General features: G+C 40.6%; 1 protein-coding gene across 5 annotated transcripts in view; it reads right to left on the bottom strand.

Moving 5' to 3' along the window:
* Window positions 1–16,217, bottom strand: part of LOC124612316 (protein O-mannosyl-transferase 2) — a 192,500-nt gene that overhangs the window by 122,376 nt on the left and 53,907 nt on the right. For all 5 annotated transcript variants that reach the window (XM_047140443.1, XM_047140444.1, XM_047140445.1 and 2 more), the window contains one exon: window positions 1,581–1,665. In XM_047140443.1, coding sequence (XP_046996399.1) covers window positions 1,581–1,665 — 85 coding nt within the window. The remainder of the gene's footprint in view (window positions 1–1,580; window positions 1,666–16,217) is intronic.

The following is a 16,217-nucleotide window of genomic DNA, read 5'->3' on the forward strand; positions in this document are numbered from 1 at the left end:
GGCATTCAAAAAAAAATCTGTCTGGGATATAGGACTAGTAGTCCTCAAAACTATGGATTCAACATTAATACTGAATTATTTTTACATGTCATCCCTTTCCCACCTACTGCCCTACCCCTAGGGGTGATGAGACTGCCTCCAGCCAACCTAACAACCCTGAAGAGTAGTCCTTCACTTTATATTTTTCCATTTCATTCACTACGTGCCTAAAAGTCCACTTGTATTGCTATTTTTTTTTTAAATGTAAGGTGAACAAATAATGATTCTTCTGTAGCCAATGACAAAATTATTAAATGAAATGGAGTTTTAACAGATCGTATACTACATGATGATATGACATACCTGATTCCACACTTTTGTGAGTAATGGTTAGTCAATTGTACTTAATTGGTTTTTAACATATATTATGTGGTACTGTTTGATTAGGCTATTTTTGAAGTTTATTTTAAGGTCCATTCACCAAAATTCATTTATATTGTTCTTCTATGTATTGAAAATAGTAAAATACTTGATACTGGCCAAACATGACATACAAAAAATAAAAAAAAAAATAATTTAAAAATATAGTATAGCAGCATAAATGGTTTCAGGAACAAAAATGGTTTATTATGCCCATATTTTCAACAGCTGTATAATTTCTGTAGCCCATGATATTGTGGCGTAACATATCACATGGGGAAAGTGATATGTCTTACCCTATGTCTTTCTCTAATAGTGTAAATCAAACAATGGAAAATCCAGGATGGAATTGATATATTGTTACATTCTAATAGTACAAGTGTTTTCAAGTTAGTTACTTAGTTGTGACCCACATATTATGCATGGAATTGTCATTTATTTTGTGCATCTGCTTGGGTTTGGATGGGTACAGGATATCTGCAAGATGGGGATACAAGCACAGTCTTTCTGCAGGTTGTGGCATGCTTGTAAATGATATGTAACTGAAGTGTTCTGAATTGTAAATACAAAATACAGTATATACATCTCTCAAGAGGAAGTGGATGTCACTTCATAGACGTCAGTTTTGCCAGAATGAGATTTCCACTAGTGCAGTAAAAATTGACTGGTGATGGTGTCTGCATCTATGAAACAACTTCATTGTCATTTTGCCAGTGGACTGCCAAACATTAAGGTAAACAAAAATCAGTAAACAAAAGCGACTGAAAAATTCTTGGCATAGCTCACTGATACACGACATAGAGCATTTCAGTAATTAAGAGCAAATTTACTGTCTTACTGCTACAGTTTTCAAATTCCTCATGCCTTCTTTTATAGGTTAGTCATTCACTATGAAGACACTTTAGCAGTGATATCACATTTTCAGAATGAAAGCTCCAGTTACACTATAATGTCTTAATTTTAATAGTTAAAATTATTTCTTTTAAATAAAATATCTAGTGCAGAGCATTACACTTTAACAGTCTATTAGCCATCCCTGTCTTTTGTAGCATAAAATATCACTTTAACCACGACAATTTTTCTTTTCGAGTCACCAGTCTTCTGACTGGTTCAATGCAGACAGCCCAAATTTTAAAATTGGCATGTCTTTTAATTTAAAGAAAATAATCATTTTGACATACCTTTCCAAGTGGGGGATGCACGTCAAAGAAAAATGTCCTATTAATGTACCAGCTTCCCATTTTTCCAAAGTGTGTTTCATCCCAGCTGAAACACAACAATAACAAAAAATGAACATTTAGAAGCATATGTATTTCCAATAGTAAACACATGTATCAAAGTTTTCTATTTGACACAGTAACTATGAAACAATATTGGTAACATCTGCCATGGTGACATGGAGTAACACCAAGTGAAAAATATATAAATAACACTTAGTGTCTTTTGCAAAATTAAAATTTTTTAAATGACAATTTTTGTATATCAAACATTCGTTTTCAAGTATGAATTAGTGGTCAAACCACTACTTTATAGATATATGATGATGTAAACAATTTAGGGGTAGAGAAGACAACTCACTGAATAGTAGAAGCGTTGAGCTATTGTTAGGCAGTAGCTTTCAGAACAATGCAATGAGCTAGAGTGCAAATACACATACCCAAAAACACACTCACATACACAATTATATATGATGAAGCGATGTTTCCATCACTAACTAAAATTTGAAAAGGGATGCTTGACATTTAACAGCATTGTGGTTGGTAGCCCTGCACCAGGCGAGACATGCGATTTTTGTGCTCTCATACAAATACGTGATTTAGTCTGAAATAAAACTCAGTTTAATACTGATAACTAATTAAATATGTGTATTGGTGTGTTCTTTGAGCTCACCATCACAGGTTTCACTTTTCTTGGCGTATTATTCCAGAAAATGCGAAAAGATCATAAAGTAGGGTTATAGTCTTATTTTTGTTTACATTTTGGTACAGTTGTCTTGTGACAGCCAGAGCGAGAGCACCAGCAGCAGCGAGTACTGTTTGTATAAAGCGTTTTTGTACTTATTTGCTGCGCTTAGCTTTTAAATAGTTTTTCTGGGAAAACCTAGCGTAGTTTTCGCGTCTCGTATTTCAGTGAGTGCTTCTTGATTATCAGAGTAGCTCATCAGAAGATTATCTTGGGAATTTGTCACCGTATAGAGTAGGGTAAACATAGTCATGTGTAGGGACTGTGGTTGTTGTGAGCGGACGCAAGGAGAATTGGCCACTCTTCGGGGGGCAGGTGGAGGCTTTGTCTGTTAGGCTCATCGAGCTCGAGGCGCAGGCGTCGGCTCGTAGTGGCGTTGGGGCAACTGTGGTGACACCTATGCCTACTTCGGTGGCCTTGGAATCACATGGAACCCCTGATGTCGCTGCGTCTTCCGGCAGTGAGCATCTTACCGGTCAGCCATCACTCCAGGGTGAATGGCGGACAGTGGTGAGCTCGCGCGTGCCTGGCCGAAAGGCGAAGGTGGGATCTGGCCGCGTGGCAGCTGCCTTACCCCTTTCCAACAGGTACGGGGTGCTTCCTAGTGGTGATGACATCGTTTCCGAGCCACCACAGGATGCCTCGCCTGTTGGGCCAGTGGCCGATTCTCCGGCAAGGTCCCGACAGTCACAGAGGGCGGGCCTATTAGTTATAGGGAGCTCCAACGTTAGGCGGGTTATGGAGCCCCTCAGGAAAATAGCGGGTAGGTCGGGGAAGAATGCCAGTGTGCACTCGGTGTGCTTGCCGGGGGGTCTCGTCCGTAATGTGGAGGAGACCCTTCCGGCAGCTATTGAACGCACTGGGTGTGACCGGCTGCAGATAGTAGCACATGTCGGAACGAATGACGCCTGCCGCTTGGGTTCTGAGGCCATCCTTGGTTCCTTCCGGCGGCTGGCTGATTTGGTGAAGACAACCAGCATCACACGCGGAGTGCAAGCTGAGCTTAATATCTGCAGCATAGTGCCCAGAGTCGATCGCGGTCCTCTGGTTTGGAGCCGTGTGGAGGGTCTAAACCAGAGGCTCAGACGACTCTGCGACTATAATGGTTGCAAATTCATCGACCTCCGTTATTGGGTGGAGAACTGTAGGGCCCCCCTAGACAGGTCAGGCGTGCACTACACACCGGAAGCAGCTACTAGGGTAGCAGAGTACGTGTGGCGTGCACACGGGGGTTTTTTAGGTTAGAGGGACCCCCCCTTGGGCGAAACGATAAAATACCTGACGGCTTACCAGAGAGGACATTATCATCGTTGATAAAGAACGTCCGTCCTCAGAGACCAAAAACAGGAAAAGTCAACGTAATATTGGTAAACTGCAGGAGTATCCAGGGCAAGGTTCCTGAATTAGTATCTCTTATTGAAGGAAATAGTGCGCATATAGTATTAGGAACGGAAAGTTGGTTAAAACCGGAAGTGAACAGTAACGAAATCCTAGACACAGAATGGAATATATACCGCAAGGATAGGATAAACGCCAATGGTGGAGGAGTATTTATAGCAGTAAAGAATTCAATAATATCCAGTGAAGTTATTAGCGAATGCGAATGTGAAATAATCTGGGTTAAGTTAAGTATCAAAGGTGGGTCAGATATGATAGTCGGATGCTTCTATAGACCACCTGCATCTGCAACCGTAGTAGTTGAGCGCCTCAGAGAGAACCTGCAGAACGTCGTGAAGAAGTTTCGTGATCATACTATTGTAATAGGGGGAGACTTCAATCTACCAGGTATAGAATGGGATAGTCACACAATCAGAACTGGAGCCAGGGACAGAGACTCTTGTGACATTATCCTGACTGCCTTGTCCGAGAATTACTTCGAGCAGATAGTTAGAGAACCAACTCGTGAAGCTAACGTTTTAGACCTCATAGCAACAAATAGACCGGAACTTTTCGACTCCGTGAATGTAGAAGAGGGTATCAGTGATCATAAGTCAGTGGTTGCATCAATGACTACAAGTGTAATAAGAAATGCCAAGAAAGGAAGGAAAATATATTTGCTTAACAAGAGTGATAGGGCACAAATCGCAGAATATCTGAGTGACCACCATCAAACGTTCATTTCTGAGGAAGAGGATGTGGAACAAAAATGGAAAAAATTCAGAAACATCGTCCAGTACGCCTTAGATAAGTTCGTACCGACTAAGGTCCAAAGCGAGGGGAAAGATCCACCGTGGTATAACAATCATGTACGAAAGGTACTACGGAAACAAAGAAAGCTTCATCATAGGTTTAAGAGTAGTCGAATCATAGCTGATAAGGAAAAGCTGAACGAAGCGAAAAAGAGCGTAAAGAGAGCAATGAGAGAAGCATTCAACGAATTCGAACATAAAACATTGGCAAACAATCTAAACAAGAACCCTAAAAAGTTATGGTCATATGTAAAATCGGTAAGCGGATCTAAATCCCCTATTCAGTCACTCGTTGACCACGATGGCACCGAAACAGAGGACGACCGAAGAAAGGCAGAAATACTGAATTCAGTGTTCCGAAACTGTTTCACTGCGGAAAATCGTAACACGGTCCCTGACTTCAGCCGTCGCACGGACGCCAAAATGGAAAATATTGAAATAAACGATATCGGAATTGAAAAACAACTGCTATCACTTAGTAGCGGAAAAGCATCCGGACCAGACGAGATACCCTTAAGATTCTACAGTGATTATGCTAAAGAACTTGCCCCCTTTCTATCAGCAATTTATCGTAGATCGCTGGAAGAACGTAAAGTACCTAGCGACTGGAAGAAAGCGCAGGTCGTTCCCATTTTCAAGAAGGGTCATAAATCAGATGCGAATAATTATAGGCCTATTTCGCTTACGTCAATCTGTTGTAGAATAATGGAACATGTTTTGTGGTCTCGTATTATGACGTTCTTAGATAATACAAATCTCCTTCATCATAACCAACATGGATTCCGCAAACAGAGATCATGTGAAACTCAGCTCGCCCTATTTGCCCAAGAAATTCACAGTGCCGTAGACACTGGCGAGCAGATTGATGCCGTATTCCTGGACTTCAGGAAGGCATTTGATACGGTTCCGCACTTATGTTTAGTGAAAAAAATACGAGCTTACGGAATATCGGACCAGGTTTGTGATTGGATTCAGGATTTCCTAGAAGAAAGAACACAACATGTCATTCTTAACGGTTCAAAATCTGCAGATGTAGAGGTAATTTCGGGAGTACCGCAGGGAAGCGTGATAGGACCTTTATTGTTTACAATATACATAAATGACTTAGTTGACAACATCGGTAGCTCCGTGAGGCTATTTGCAGATGACACGGTTGTCTACAAGAAAGTAGCAACATCAGAAGACTCGTACGTACTCCAGGAGGACCTGCAGAGGATTAATGCATGGTGCGACAGCTGGCAGCTTTCCCTAAACGTAGATAAATGTAATATAATGCGCATACATAGGGGCAGAAATCCATTCCAGTACGATTATGCCATAGGTGGTAAATCATTGGAAGCGGTAACGACCGTAAAATACTTAGGAGTTACTATCCGGAGCGATCTGAAGTGGAATGATCACATAAAACAAATAGTGGGAAAAGCAGGCGCCAGGTTGAGATTCATAGGAAGAATTCTAAGAAAATGTGACTCATCGACGAAAGAAGTAGCTTACAAAACGCTTGTTCGTCCGATTCTTGAGTATTGCTCATCAGTATGGGACCCTTACCAGGTTGGATTAATAGAAGAGATAGACATGATCCAGCGAAAAGCAGCGCGATTCGTCATGGGGACATTTAGTCAGCGCGAGAGCGTTACGGAGATGCTGAACAAGCTCCAGTGGCGGACACTTCAAGAAAGGCGTTACGCAATACGGAGAGGTTTATTATCGAAATTACGAGAGAGCACATTCCGGGAAGAGATGGGCAACATATTACTACCGCCCACATATATCTCGCGTAATGATCACAACGAAAAGATCCGAGAAATTAGAGCAAATACGGAGACTTACAAGCAGTCGTTCTTCCCACGCACAATTCGTGAATGGGACAGGGAAGGGGGGATCAGATAGTGGTACAATAAGTACCCTCCGCCACACACCGTAAGGTGGCTCGCGGAGTATAGATGTAGATGTAGATGTAAACTTAAAGAATCTCATTTAATTGTTCTTTTTTCTTTCCAGTAAGTTAAGTACAGCACATCCCTTCATTGTTTTAATTCTTATTTGCAAAATCCAGCATAAATTTTAATTTGTTGTGTCTAAAAACTTTGCACATCACAGCTTTGTTTACATACAGTTGCAAGTAGGCTTAATTTTCGTAAACATGTTTTCTTGTTTCTCTGTAATTTAACTGATCATTCTCACTAAAGTATAATTTTTACTAAGAGTGAAAAGTGCCTGACTTGCCGAAATGTTAACTCTGGGGTTTTGTAAGTTGGATGAAGTATTTCTTTTCCACTGGGTTGTCTGTAATGGCATGGGAACCGGAGAAATGAAATCAAGCAATGTTGATGCTGCTGAACTGTTGACCAAACTATGATCAGTCCTACCTGGTAAGGATCCCACACCATACAGCAATATTCCAGCAGAGGACGGACAAGTGTAATGCAGGCTGACTCTTTAGTGGGTTTGTCGCATCTTCTAAGTGTTCTGCCAACAAAGCGCAGTCTTTGTTTCGCCTTCCCCACAATATTATCTATGTGGTCTTTCCAATTTAAGTTGCTCATAATTGTAATTCCTAGGTATTTAGTCGAACTGACAGCCCTTAGATTTGTGCAATTTAACGTATACCCAAAATTTATAAGATTTCTTTTAGTACCCATGAGGATGACCTCGCACTTTTCTTGGTTTAGTACCAATTGCCACTTTTCACACCATTCAGAAATTCTCTCTAGATAATTTTGTAATTGGAACTGATTGTCTGATGATTTTACTAGACGGTAAATTACAGCGTCATCTGCAAAAAATCTAAGGTGGCTGCTCAGATTATCACCTAGATCATTTACGTAAATCAGAAACAGCAGAGGGCCTATGACGCTACCTTGTGGAACGCCAGATATCCCTTCTGTTCTACTCGATGATTTACCATCTATCACTACGAACTGTGACCTCCCTGAGAGGAAATCACAAATCCAGTTACACAACTGAGATGATACTCCTTATGCACGCAATTTGATTAATAGTCGCTTGTGAGGAATGGTATCAAAAGCCTTCTGGAAATCTAGGAATATGGAATCGATCTGAGATCCCTAATTAACTGCACTCATTACTTCATGGGAATAAAGAGCTAGCTGTTTTGCACAAGAATGATATTTTCAGAATCCATGTTGGTTATGTATCAATAAGCCATATTCTTCGAGGTGATTCATTAATAAACTTTTCAATGTCCCCCCCCCATAGGTAGAAGTCAAGAGGTGGAAGGTCTGGAGACCATGGTGAGTACTCAACAGCAACCTCTTTGACCCATCCATCATCCAGGTAGATTTTCATTCAAGTAGGCCCTAAGATCTCTGAGGTAGTGAGGCGGAGCACCATCTTGTTGAAGGAAAAATCTTTCATTTTCAAACACCTCTGAGATGGCAGGTAACACTGATGTTCCAACACATGAAAAAACACCTCTGCAGTTACAGTACCTTCAGAGAAGAATGGGCCAATCAAACCATGTGTTGACAGACCACACCACAGATTAACATCCAGTAGATTAACATGTTTGTCCACGTTAAAGTGAGGATTTTCAGGAGCCCAGTACATGCAGGTGTGGCAGTTTACAGTACTGTTCAGTTTAAATTGTGCCCCATCAGACCAGATAACCATCCCCGTAGCACTTCATGACTGAGTAAGGTGGTGCAGTGGTTAGCACACTGGACTTGGATTTGGGAGGACCCTGGTTCTACACCTACATCTACATCTACGTGATTACTCTGCTATTCACAATAAAGTGCCTGGCATTTTCAATGCACCACCTTCAAACTGTCTCTACTGATCCACTCTCGAACGCTGCGTGGGAAAAACGAGCAATTAAATTTTTCTGTGCGAGCCATGGTTTCTATTATTTTATTGTGATAATCATTTCTCCCTATGTAGGTGGGTTCCAACAGAATGTTTTCACAATCATAGGAGAAAACTGGTGATTGAAATTTCATGAGAAGATCCCATCGCAATGAAAAACACCTTTGTTTTAATGATTGCCACTCCAATTCAGGTATCATGTCTGTGGCACTATCTCCCCTATTTCACGATAATACAAAATGAGCTGTCCTTCTTTGTACTTTTTCGATGTCATCCATCAGTCCCACCTGATGTCGATCCCACTCCTCACAGCAATACACCAGAATAGAGCGGACCAGTGTGGTGTAAGCAATCTCTTTAGTAGACCTGTTGCACCTTCTGAGTGTTCTGCCAATGAATTGCAGTCTTTGGTTTGCTCTGCCCACAACATTATCTATGTGACTGTTCCAATTTAGGTTATTTGTAATTGTGGTAATTGTAATTCTTAAGTATTTAGTTGAATTTACAGCCTTCAGATTTGTGTGACTTATCATGTAATCGAAATTTAGCGGATTTCTTTTAGTACTCATGTGAATAACTTTACTCTTTTTTTTATTCAGGGTGAATTGCCACTTTTCGCACCATACAGATATCTAAATCATTTTGCAATTCGTTTTGGTCATCTGGTGACTTTACAAGATGGTAAATGACAGCATCACCTGCAAACAATCTAAGACAGCTACTCAAATTGTCTCCTATGTCATTACTATAGTCAGGAACAATAGAGAGCCTATAACACTTCCTTGGGGAACGTCAGATATTACTTCTGTTTTACTCGATGACTTTCTGTCTATCACTATGAACTGTGACCTTTCTGACATGAAATCACGAAACCAGTCACACAACTGAGGCGATATTCCATAGGTACGCAGTTTGGTTAGAAGGCACTTGTGAGGAACGGTGTTGAAAGCATTCTGGAAATCTAAGAATATGGAATCAATTTGACATCCCCTGTCAATAGCACTCAGTACTTCATGTGTATAAAGAGCTAGTTGTGTTTCGCAAGAACGATATTTTCTGAATCTGTGCTGACTATGTGTCAATAAATTGTTTTCTTCAAGGTACTTCATACTGTTCAAATACAGTGTATGTTCCAAAACCCTACTGCAAATCGACGTTAGTGATATGGGCCTGTAATTCAGCAGATTACTCCTACTTCTCTTTTTGGGTGTTGATGTGACTTGAGACATTTTCCAGTCTTTAGGTGCAGATCTTTCTGTGTGGGAGCGGTAGTATATAATTACTAAATATGGAGCTATTTTATCAGCGTACTCTGAGAGGAAGCTGATTGGTATACAATCTGGACTGGAGGTCTTGGATTTATTAAGTGATTTAAGCTGCTTTGTTACACCGAGGACATCTACTTCTATGTTTCTCATCTTGGCAGTTGTTCTTGATTGGAATTCAGGAATATTTACTTTGTCTTCCTTGGTGAAGGAGTTTCAGGAAACCATGTTTAATAACTCTGCTTTAGTGACACTGTCATCAGTGACTCCACCGTTGTTATCGCGCATTGAAGGTATTGATTGTGTCTTGCCACTGGTGTGCTTTATGTATGACCAGAATCTCTTTGGGTTTCCTGCCAGATTTTGAGACAGAATTTCATTGTGGAAATTATTACAAGCATCTCGCATTGAAGCACGCACTATATTTTGAACTTCTGCAAAAGTTTGCCAATCTTGGGGATTTTGCATTCTTTTAAATTTGGCATGCTTTTTTTGGTGCTTCTGCAACAGTGATCTGACCCGTTTTGTGTACCATGGGGGATCAGTACCATCACTTATTAATTTATGTGGTATATATCTCTCAATTGCTGTCGATACTATCTCTTTGAAATCATTCCACACCTTTTCTAAGCTAACATCATCAGATCGGAAGGAGTGACGACAGTCTCTTAAAAAGGCGTTAAGAACATTTTTATCAGTTTTTTTTAAATAGATATACTTTGCATTTCTTTTTGATGGTTGTAGGTGTTACGGTATTCAGCCTAGAAGCAACTTCCTTGTGGTTGCTAATCCCTGCATTCACCACAATACTCACTATTTGTCCAGGATTATTTGTTGCTAAGAGGTCAAGTATGCTTTTGCAACCATTTACACTTTGAATGGACCCATGAAATAATTGTTCAAAATAATTTTCTGAGAAAGCATTCAGTACAATTTCGGAAGACGTTTTATGCCTGCTGCCGGCTTTAAACACAATTTTTTACAGCATATTGAGAGTAGATTGAAGTCACCACCAACTATAATTGTATGAGTGGGATACCTATTTGAAATGAGACTCAAGTTTTCTTTGAACTGTTTGGCAACTATATCTTCTGAGTCAGGAGTCGGTAAAACACTTCAATTAATAGTTTAGTTTGATTGTCAAGTACAGCCTCTGCCCATACTATCTTGCAGGAACTATATCTACTTCAATTTCACTACAAGGCAAATTACTTCTGACACCAATAAATACTCCACCACCAACTGTATTTAATCTATCCTTTCTGAACACTGTTAGATCGTTTGAAAAAATTTCAGTTGAACTTATTTCTGGCTTTAGCCAGCTTTCTGTACCTATAACTATTTGAGCTTCAGTGCTTTCTATTAGAGCTTGGAGCTCTGGTTCTTTCCCAACACAGCAACAACAATTTACAACTACAATACCGATCATTTGTACAACTACCTTACTGAGTTTTACCTCCCCCTTTTAGACGGACACTCTTTCTGTGGTTCCCTGACACCATCTGAACTAAAAAACTGCCCAGTGCCTTCCACACATCCCCTAGCCACCCAAAACCAGAGAGAATCTCCTCCGATCCAAAGTGACACACATCATTGGTACCGATGTGAGTCACCACCTGCAGTTGGCTGCATCCTGTACTCTTCATGACATCCGGAAGCACTCTTTCCACATCCAAAAGGGCTGTCACCGGTATGAGAATGCACACTGGCTTCCTTCCCCCCCTTGGCAGCCGTGTTCCTAAGGGGCCCCATTATGCACCTAACATTGGAGCTCCCAACTACCAGCAAACGCACCCTCTGTGAATGCCCACACCTTGCAGGCCAAGAAGCTTCCTCTGGAACAGGGTGGACAACTGCATCCGGCTTAGAGACATCATCAGCCACAGATAACACCTGAAACCTGTTCGTCAAACAAACCAGGGAGGCCCTACGATCGGCCCCTCAGGAAGTTTTTCGCTACCTGCCAGAGTTAAGAATAATTTCCCACTCGACCAAGGGTGAGCAGTCAACCTCAGTGCAGGCAGTATCTGGGGTTGCCACAGCAGTGGACCGATCGGGGGACACATGGGGCATCCTCGATGTCCCTCGCATCCCCACGTCTGACCCCCACAGTGATGCCCCTTGGCAGCAGCCTAAAGCTGTGTGATGGAAGCCAATACATCCTGGAGCTGTGAGCGAAGGGTCACCAACTCAACTCACATCTGTGCCCAGCAATCACAGTTCCTATCCATTACTGCAGTCACTCCTGTTTGAAGCTTGTAAAAATATGTAACAAACGAATGGTGTACTCAGCTAATTAGCAGCAGGAATTCAAAGAGCTCTCTCACTGACAGTCTATACGACACTGAGCTACATTAATCAAAACAAGTAAAAGCCTATATGATACGAGGGTTGATATAAATGTCAATAGCAACGGTTGTACTGTATGCTACACTGTTACTGAAATAAAAGGTTTTGCCTAGTAAGCACTTAAACGTGCAAGAAATTAAAAAAAATAATCTAGTAACTACACAGGTATCTATAAATAAGTCGCTCCTGTTGGAAGCTCGTAAAAATATACAACAAACAAATGGTGTGCTCGCCTTATTAGTAACAGGAACATGAGGTATTCTGTCTCTGACGGTCTATCCAACAAATCTATGTCTGGCCATCCTGATTTAGGTTTTCTGTGATTTCCTTAAATCATTTCAGGTAAATGCTGGGATGGTTCCTTTGAAAGGGCACAGCTGGCTTTCTACTCCTTCCTTTCCTAATCTTATGGTACCAACGATCTTGCTGTTTAGTCCCTTCTCCCGGATAATCCAACCAAACCATTCATCCATGCAAAGCATGCCTTCAAACCATTCACAGTACTCCATCCTTCAATCTGGGTCGTCTTTGTTCATAGTCTGCAGTGATTTTGGAATGTACACTTTCCACTTTGCAGCCTTCAGAATTAATTATACGCTTCATTGGCTTATGCTGCTTTCACGTGCACCCTGCTTCACAGGTTTCTGAGGTGACCTAGTAAAATGTTGCAACACAGTAGCAATGGATGCTGGACATGCTGATGCTTTTGGTCAGCCAGACCTTTCCTTGTGAACATCCTGAACAGTACTATCGAATTCAAATTTATCTCGAATATGATAAATTGTTGTATGTGTTGGCAGCTGAGTTCTGTACACATTATGCCACTGCTGTAGTACCTCTATCATTTTTTTGTACTTCTAGTACCAATACAGCCTTGTGTTGCTCAAATGACAGTCTTACTTCATTTATTTCTACAGTGTCCACTGCTGGAAAACGCGTGCCAAGATCTGTTGAGAATGGTGAACTATGCTACCGCACAAAATTGCAATGATATGTCATTTTGTTCCAAAGATATTAACTACCAAAGAGCGTCTACATTTTTCTGGCCCCCTCTATGTGTATAAGGAGTGGCGAATCAGACATGGGGGTGTCAGTTTTCTGACAGTTTTTGTGAGCCAGTTTTGTTACAGTTTTATGCAATAAATATGTAATTCTGAAAGAAAACATCATGTTAGTTTGAATATCTTGAAATTTCTCTTAGTATCATAAAATCAACAGCTACATTGTCAAGAACTCAGCAAATTTTGATGGAGCAGATAACTAGCAAATTCTTTTACAGATACTGCAGCATCTGGGTTGGCGAGAAATGAAAAAGACTATTTGCTAATTAATTGCTACATCCCGGTGTATTTCAAACTGATGCAATAAGTTGCTCTAAAAAGCATTGAAAAATAGCTGGCATGCCTGCCACACCAAAAGAAAAATGCTGATATTGATAAAGCCCACATGGGGTATTGATAACTAGAAGGTGCTTAGATCCCAGATCAAGTAGCAGCTGTAAATGTACAAATGCCAAGTCAATCTTCAAAAAATAAGCCCCCCCCCACCCCAATAATTTTTCTAACAGTGTCATCAGGGCATTGCAAAGGATAGGTACCAATGATTCAGTATGCATTAATAGATTTTTTAAAAATCACCACACAGGCATAATTTACAGGTAGGTTTCTTGACTGTCACGAGTGGCATTGACCATTCACTGCAAGAAATAGGCCGAATAACATCACGGGGGTTGATAACAATCTAATTCTTCTTTTACTTGATTCTTAGCACTGTTAGCTGCAACAAGCAGAAGACATGTTCTGTTGGTTCTGCACAATTTTGGCGATTTTTGGGATAAACCCATGCTGCAGTGTTCTTCTCCAGCACACCAGTGTACAAGTGTGCACACAGAAACAGCTAAGTGAAAAATCTCTGCTATATGCACATTTATTTAAATATAAAAGCTGACTCAGAATTTTCTTTTGTGTGAGACCGTGTATACAAAATTTGCGTGTTGATTTGAAGTTCTATATTTGGATATTTTACTGTTCACACTGCTTCTGGATAATCTTTCATTGATTGTATCAATACCCATTTGTATCATGATATATTCAGAAATTTTGAACATTTATGAGTGTCCTGATAAACTTGTACTGTTATCGTCAGTTACAGGCTTAAACTTAATTATGCTCTTTTAAAATTGTTGAGAACAGTAGACCTATCCTCGTTCAAAACAACTGTTCTCTAATTTCATTGTACAATTACACAAGAAATAGGTTATTTTCAAAAACTATGTTTTCGTAAGTTACCGGTAAAAGTAATTTGGATATGTAACTTATTTCGTCATAAATCAGTGTTTCTGATTCACAGTTCTGCCAAAGAATACATCACCCCCAAATTTCATTGTAAATCAATGCAACTAAATGTGTATTCTTGAGACTTTTCAGAAGCTACGATTATCCTTTGCATAATATATGAGCAACTAGTTGTAGATCGGCATTTGTGATTTTCTTACTGTAGCAGATATTCTAACGTACATATCATGTTACATCTAGTTTTCTCTTAAAGTGGAGTAGCCCTATATACTATCTGCATTTACTGTAAATTATTATTATTATTATTATTATTATTATTTTAATAGTAAAACGGTGGGCTGTCTTTACTATAAAAAATATTTTCACAGTTGCTGCACACAGCTATGTTTAAAGTTATACTGCAAATTAACTATGTTTTTGAGTATGCTAACAATTGTAATTAACCTCAAAATGTTTTAGGAAACTAGTAATTTTTGCCACATGTTTTTGTGTTGCCTTAATAGAAATATAGTTTTGTGTATTTGCTTCAATTCTCATACAGAATTAACAACTTTTTAGCTCAAGAGAATAAAAAATAACTAGCTGGCTTAATTTAAAGTTATTTATTCATGGCCTTGTAATACATTGCACCAGCTAAAATGCAGCCCCACTGTGAATGCTGCTCTCGAACCCAGGATGAGTTAACTGAAGTCTGTAAGCTGCTGTACACCGCCCTGGCTACTGTCAAACAATTGGCAGCTGCTGTGAATCTGTATGTTGGAAGAGCTCCTGAGAGTCATGTACCTGTGACACTAGTACCAGAGGGACCTCAAGTACTATCCTCTCCTGTGGATCCTGTCTCCTCTTCAGAAAGTGTAGGATCTGTCGTTACTCATCCACCTGACTGTGAGTGGTGTGTCAATGGTAGATCTGGGCATCCTGTACAGGGTGGATGGGGACCAGGGAGGAGTCAGAGAGTTGCACCAATTATCCTAACCAACAAGTTTGAGGTGCTGTCTTTAACTGAAACTGAAACTGAACCAGTAGGACTCACTTTGCCTGTCCGGAGGGGAACCTGTTTTGTCTGGTGTCAAGAGGAGGCAAACACAAAAGGGTAGGGGTCTATTAATCGTTGGCTGTTCAAACATACGGCAAATGATGGTACCCTTTACAGAAATGGCAGCAAAGGACAGGAAACGACACCAGATGCACTCTGTGTGTATGTCTGCAAGCCTCACTCAACATGTTGAAGAGGCTATTCCAGCATCCATTGAGGAGCAGGTTGTAATAGGGTGTGGCACATGTTGGAAAGAATGATGCCTGTCGCTTGGGCTCTGAAGTCATGCTTGGGTCATTCAAGTGACAGAGAAAGGGTTGATGAGATCAGCTTTCCACATAGGGTTTCAACAAAGCTCAGAATTAGCAGCATTGCCCCAGAACTGACCATGGCCCTTTGGTTCTAAGTCGAGTGCAAGGACTGAACTGGAGACTTTGAAAGCTCTGTGACAAGCTACGCTGCAACGTCCTGATCTTGCGCCATAGGATTGAGAACTGTAGAGTCCCCCTAAATGGGTCAAGTATGCAGTACACATCAGAAGCTACTACTCAGGTAGCTGACCATGTATGGGGTGCACACAAGGGTTTGTTAGATGATTAGGTGACACTCCATCCAATCCAGATAATGACAGCTGTAGGAAACCCGGAAGTATCAGTCTAAGATCAAAAGAAATGCCTCCCAGAGCTGAGAGTATTAAAATCCTAATGGTAAACTTCTGAATCGTTTGCAACAAAGTGCCAGAGTTTGAAGTGCTCATAAAAGCAGTGAAGCTCACACAATACAGGTACAGAAAACTGGTTGAAACATTAAATTGCAACAGTGAGATTTTTGGGGAGAATATCAAAAGGATAGGCACTGGGAAATGGGGGTGTGTGTATGTCACAGTAGGCAACAA

This window comes from Schistocerca americana, chromosome 4, assembly GCF_021461395.2.
Source record: "Schistocerca americana isolate TAMUIC-IGC-003095 chromosome 4, iqSchAmer2.1, whole genome shotgun sequence".
In the NCBI taxonomy this organism is placed as follows: domain Eukaryota; kingdom Metazoa; phylum Arthropoda; class Insecta; order Orthoptera; family Acrididae; genus Schistocerca; species Schistocerca americana.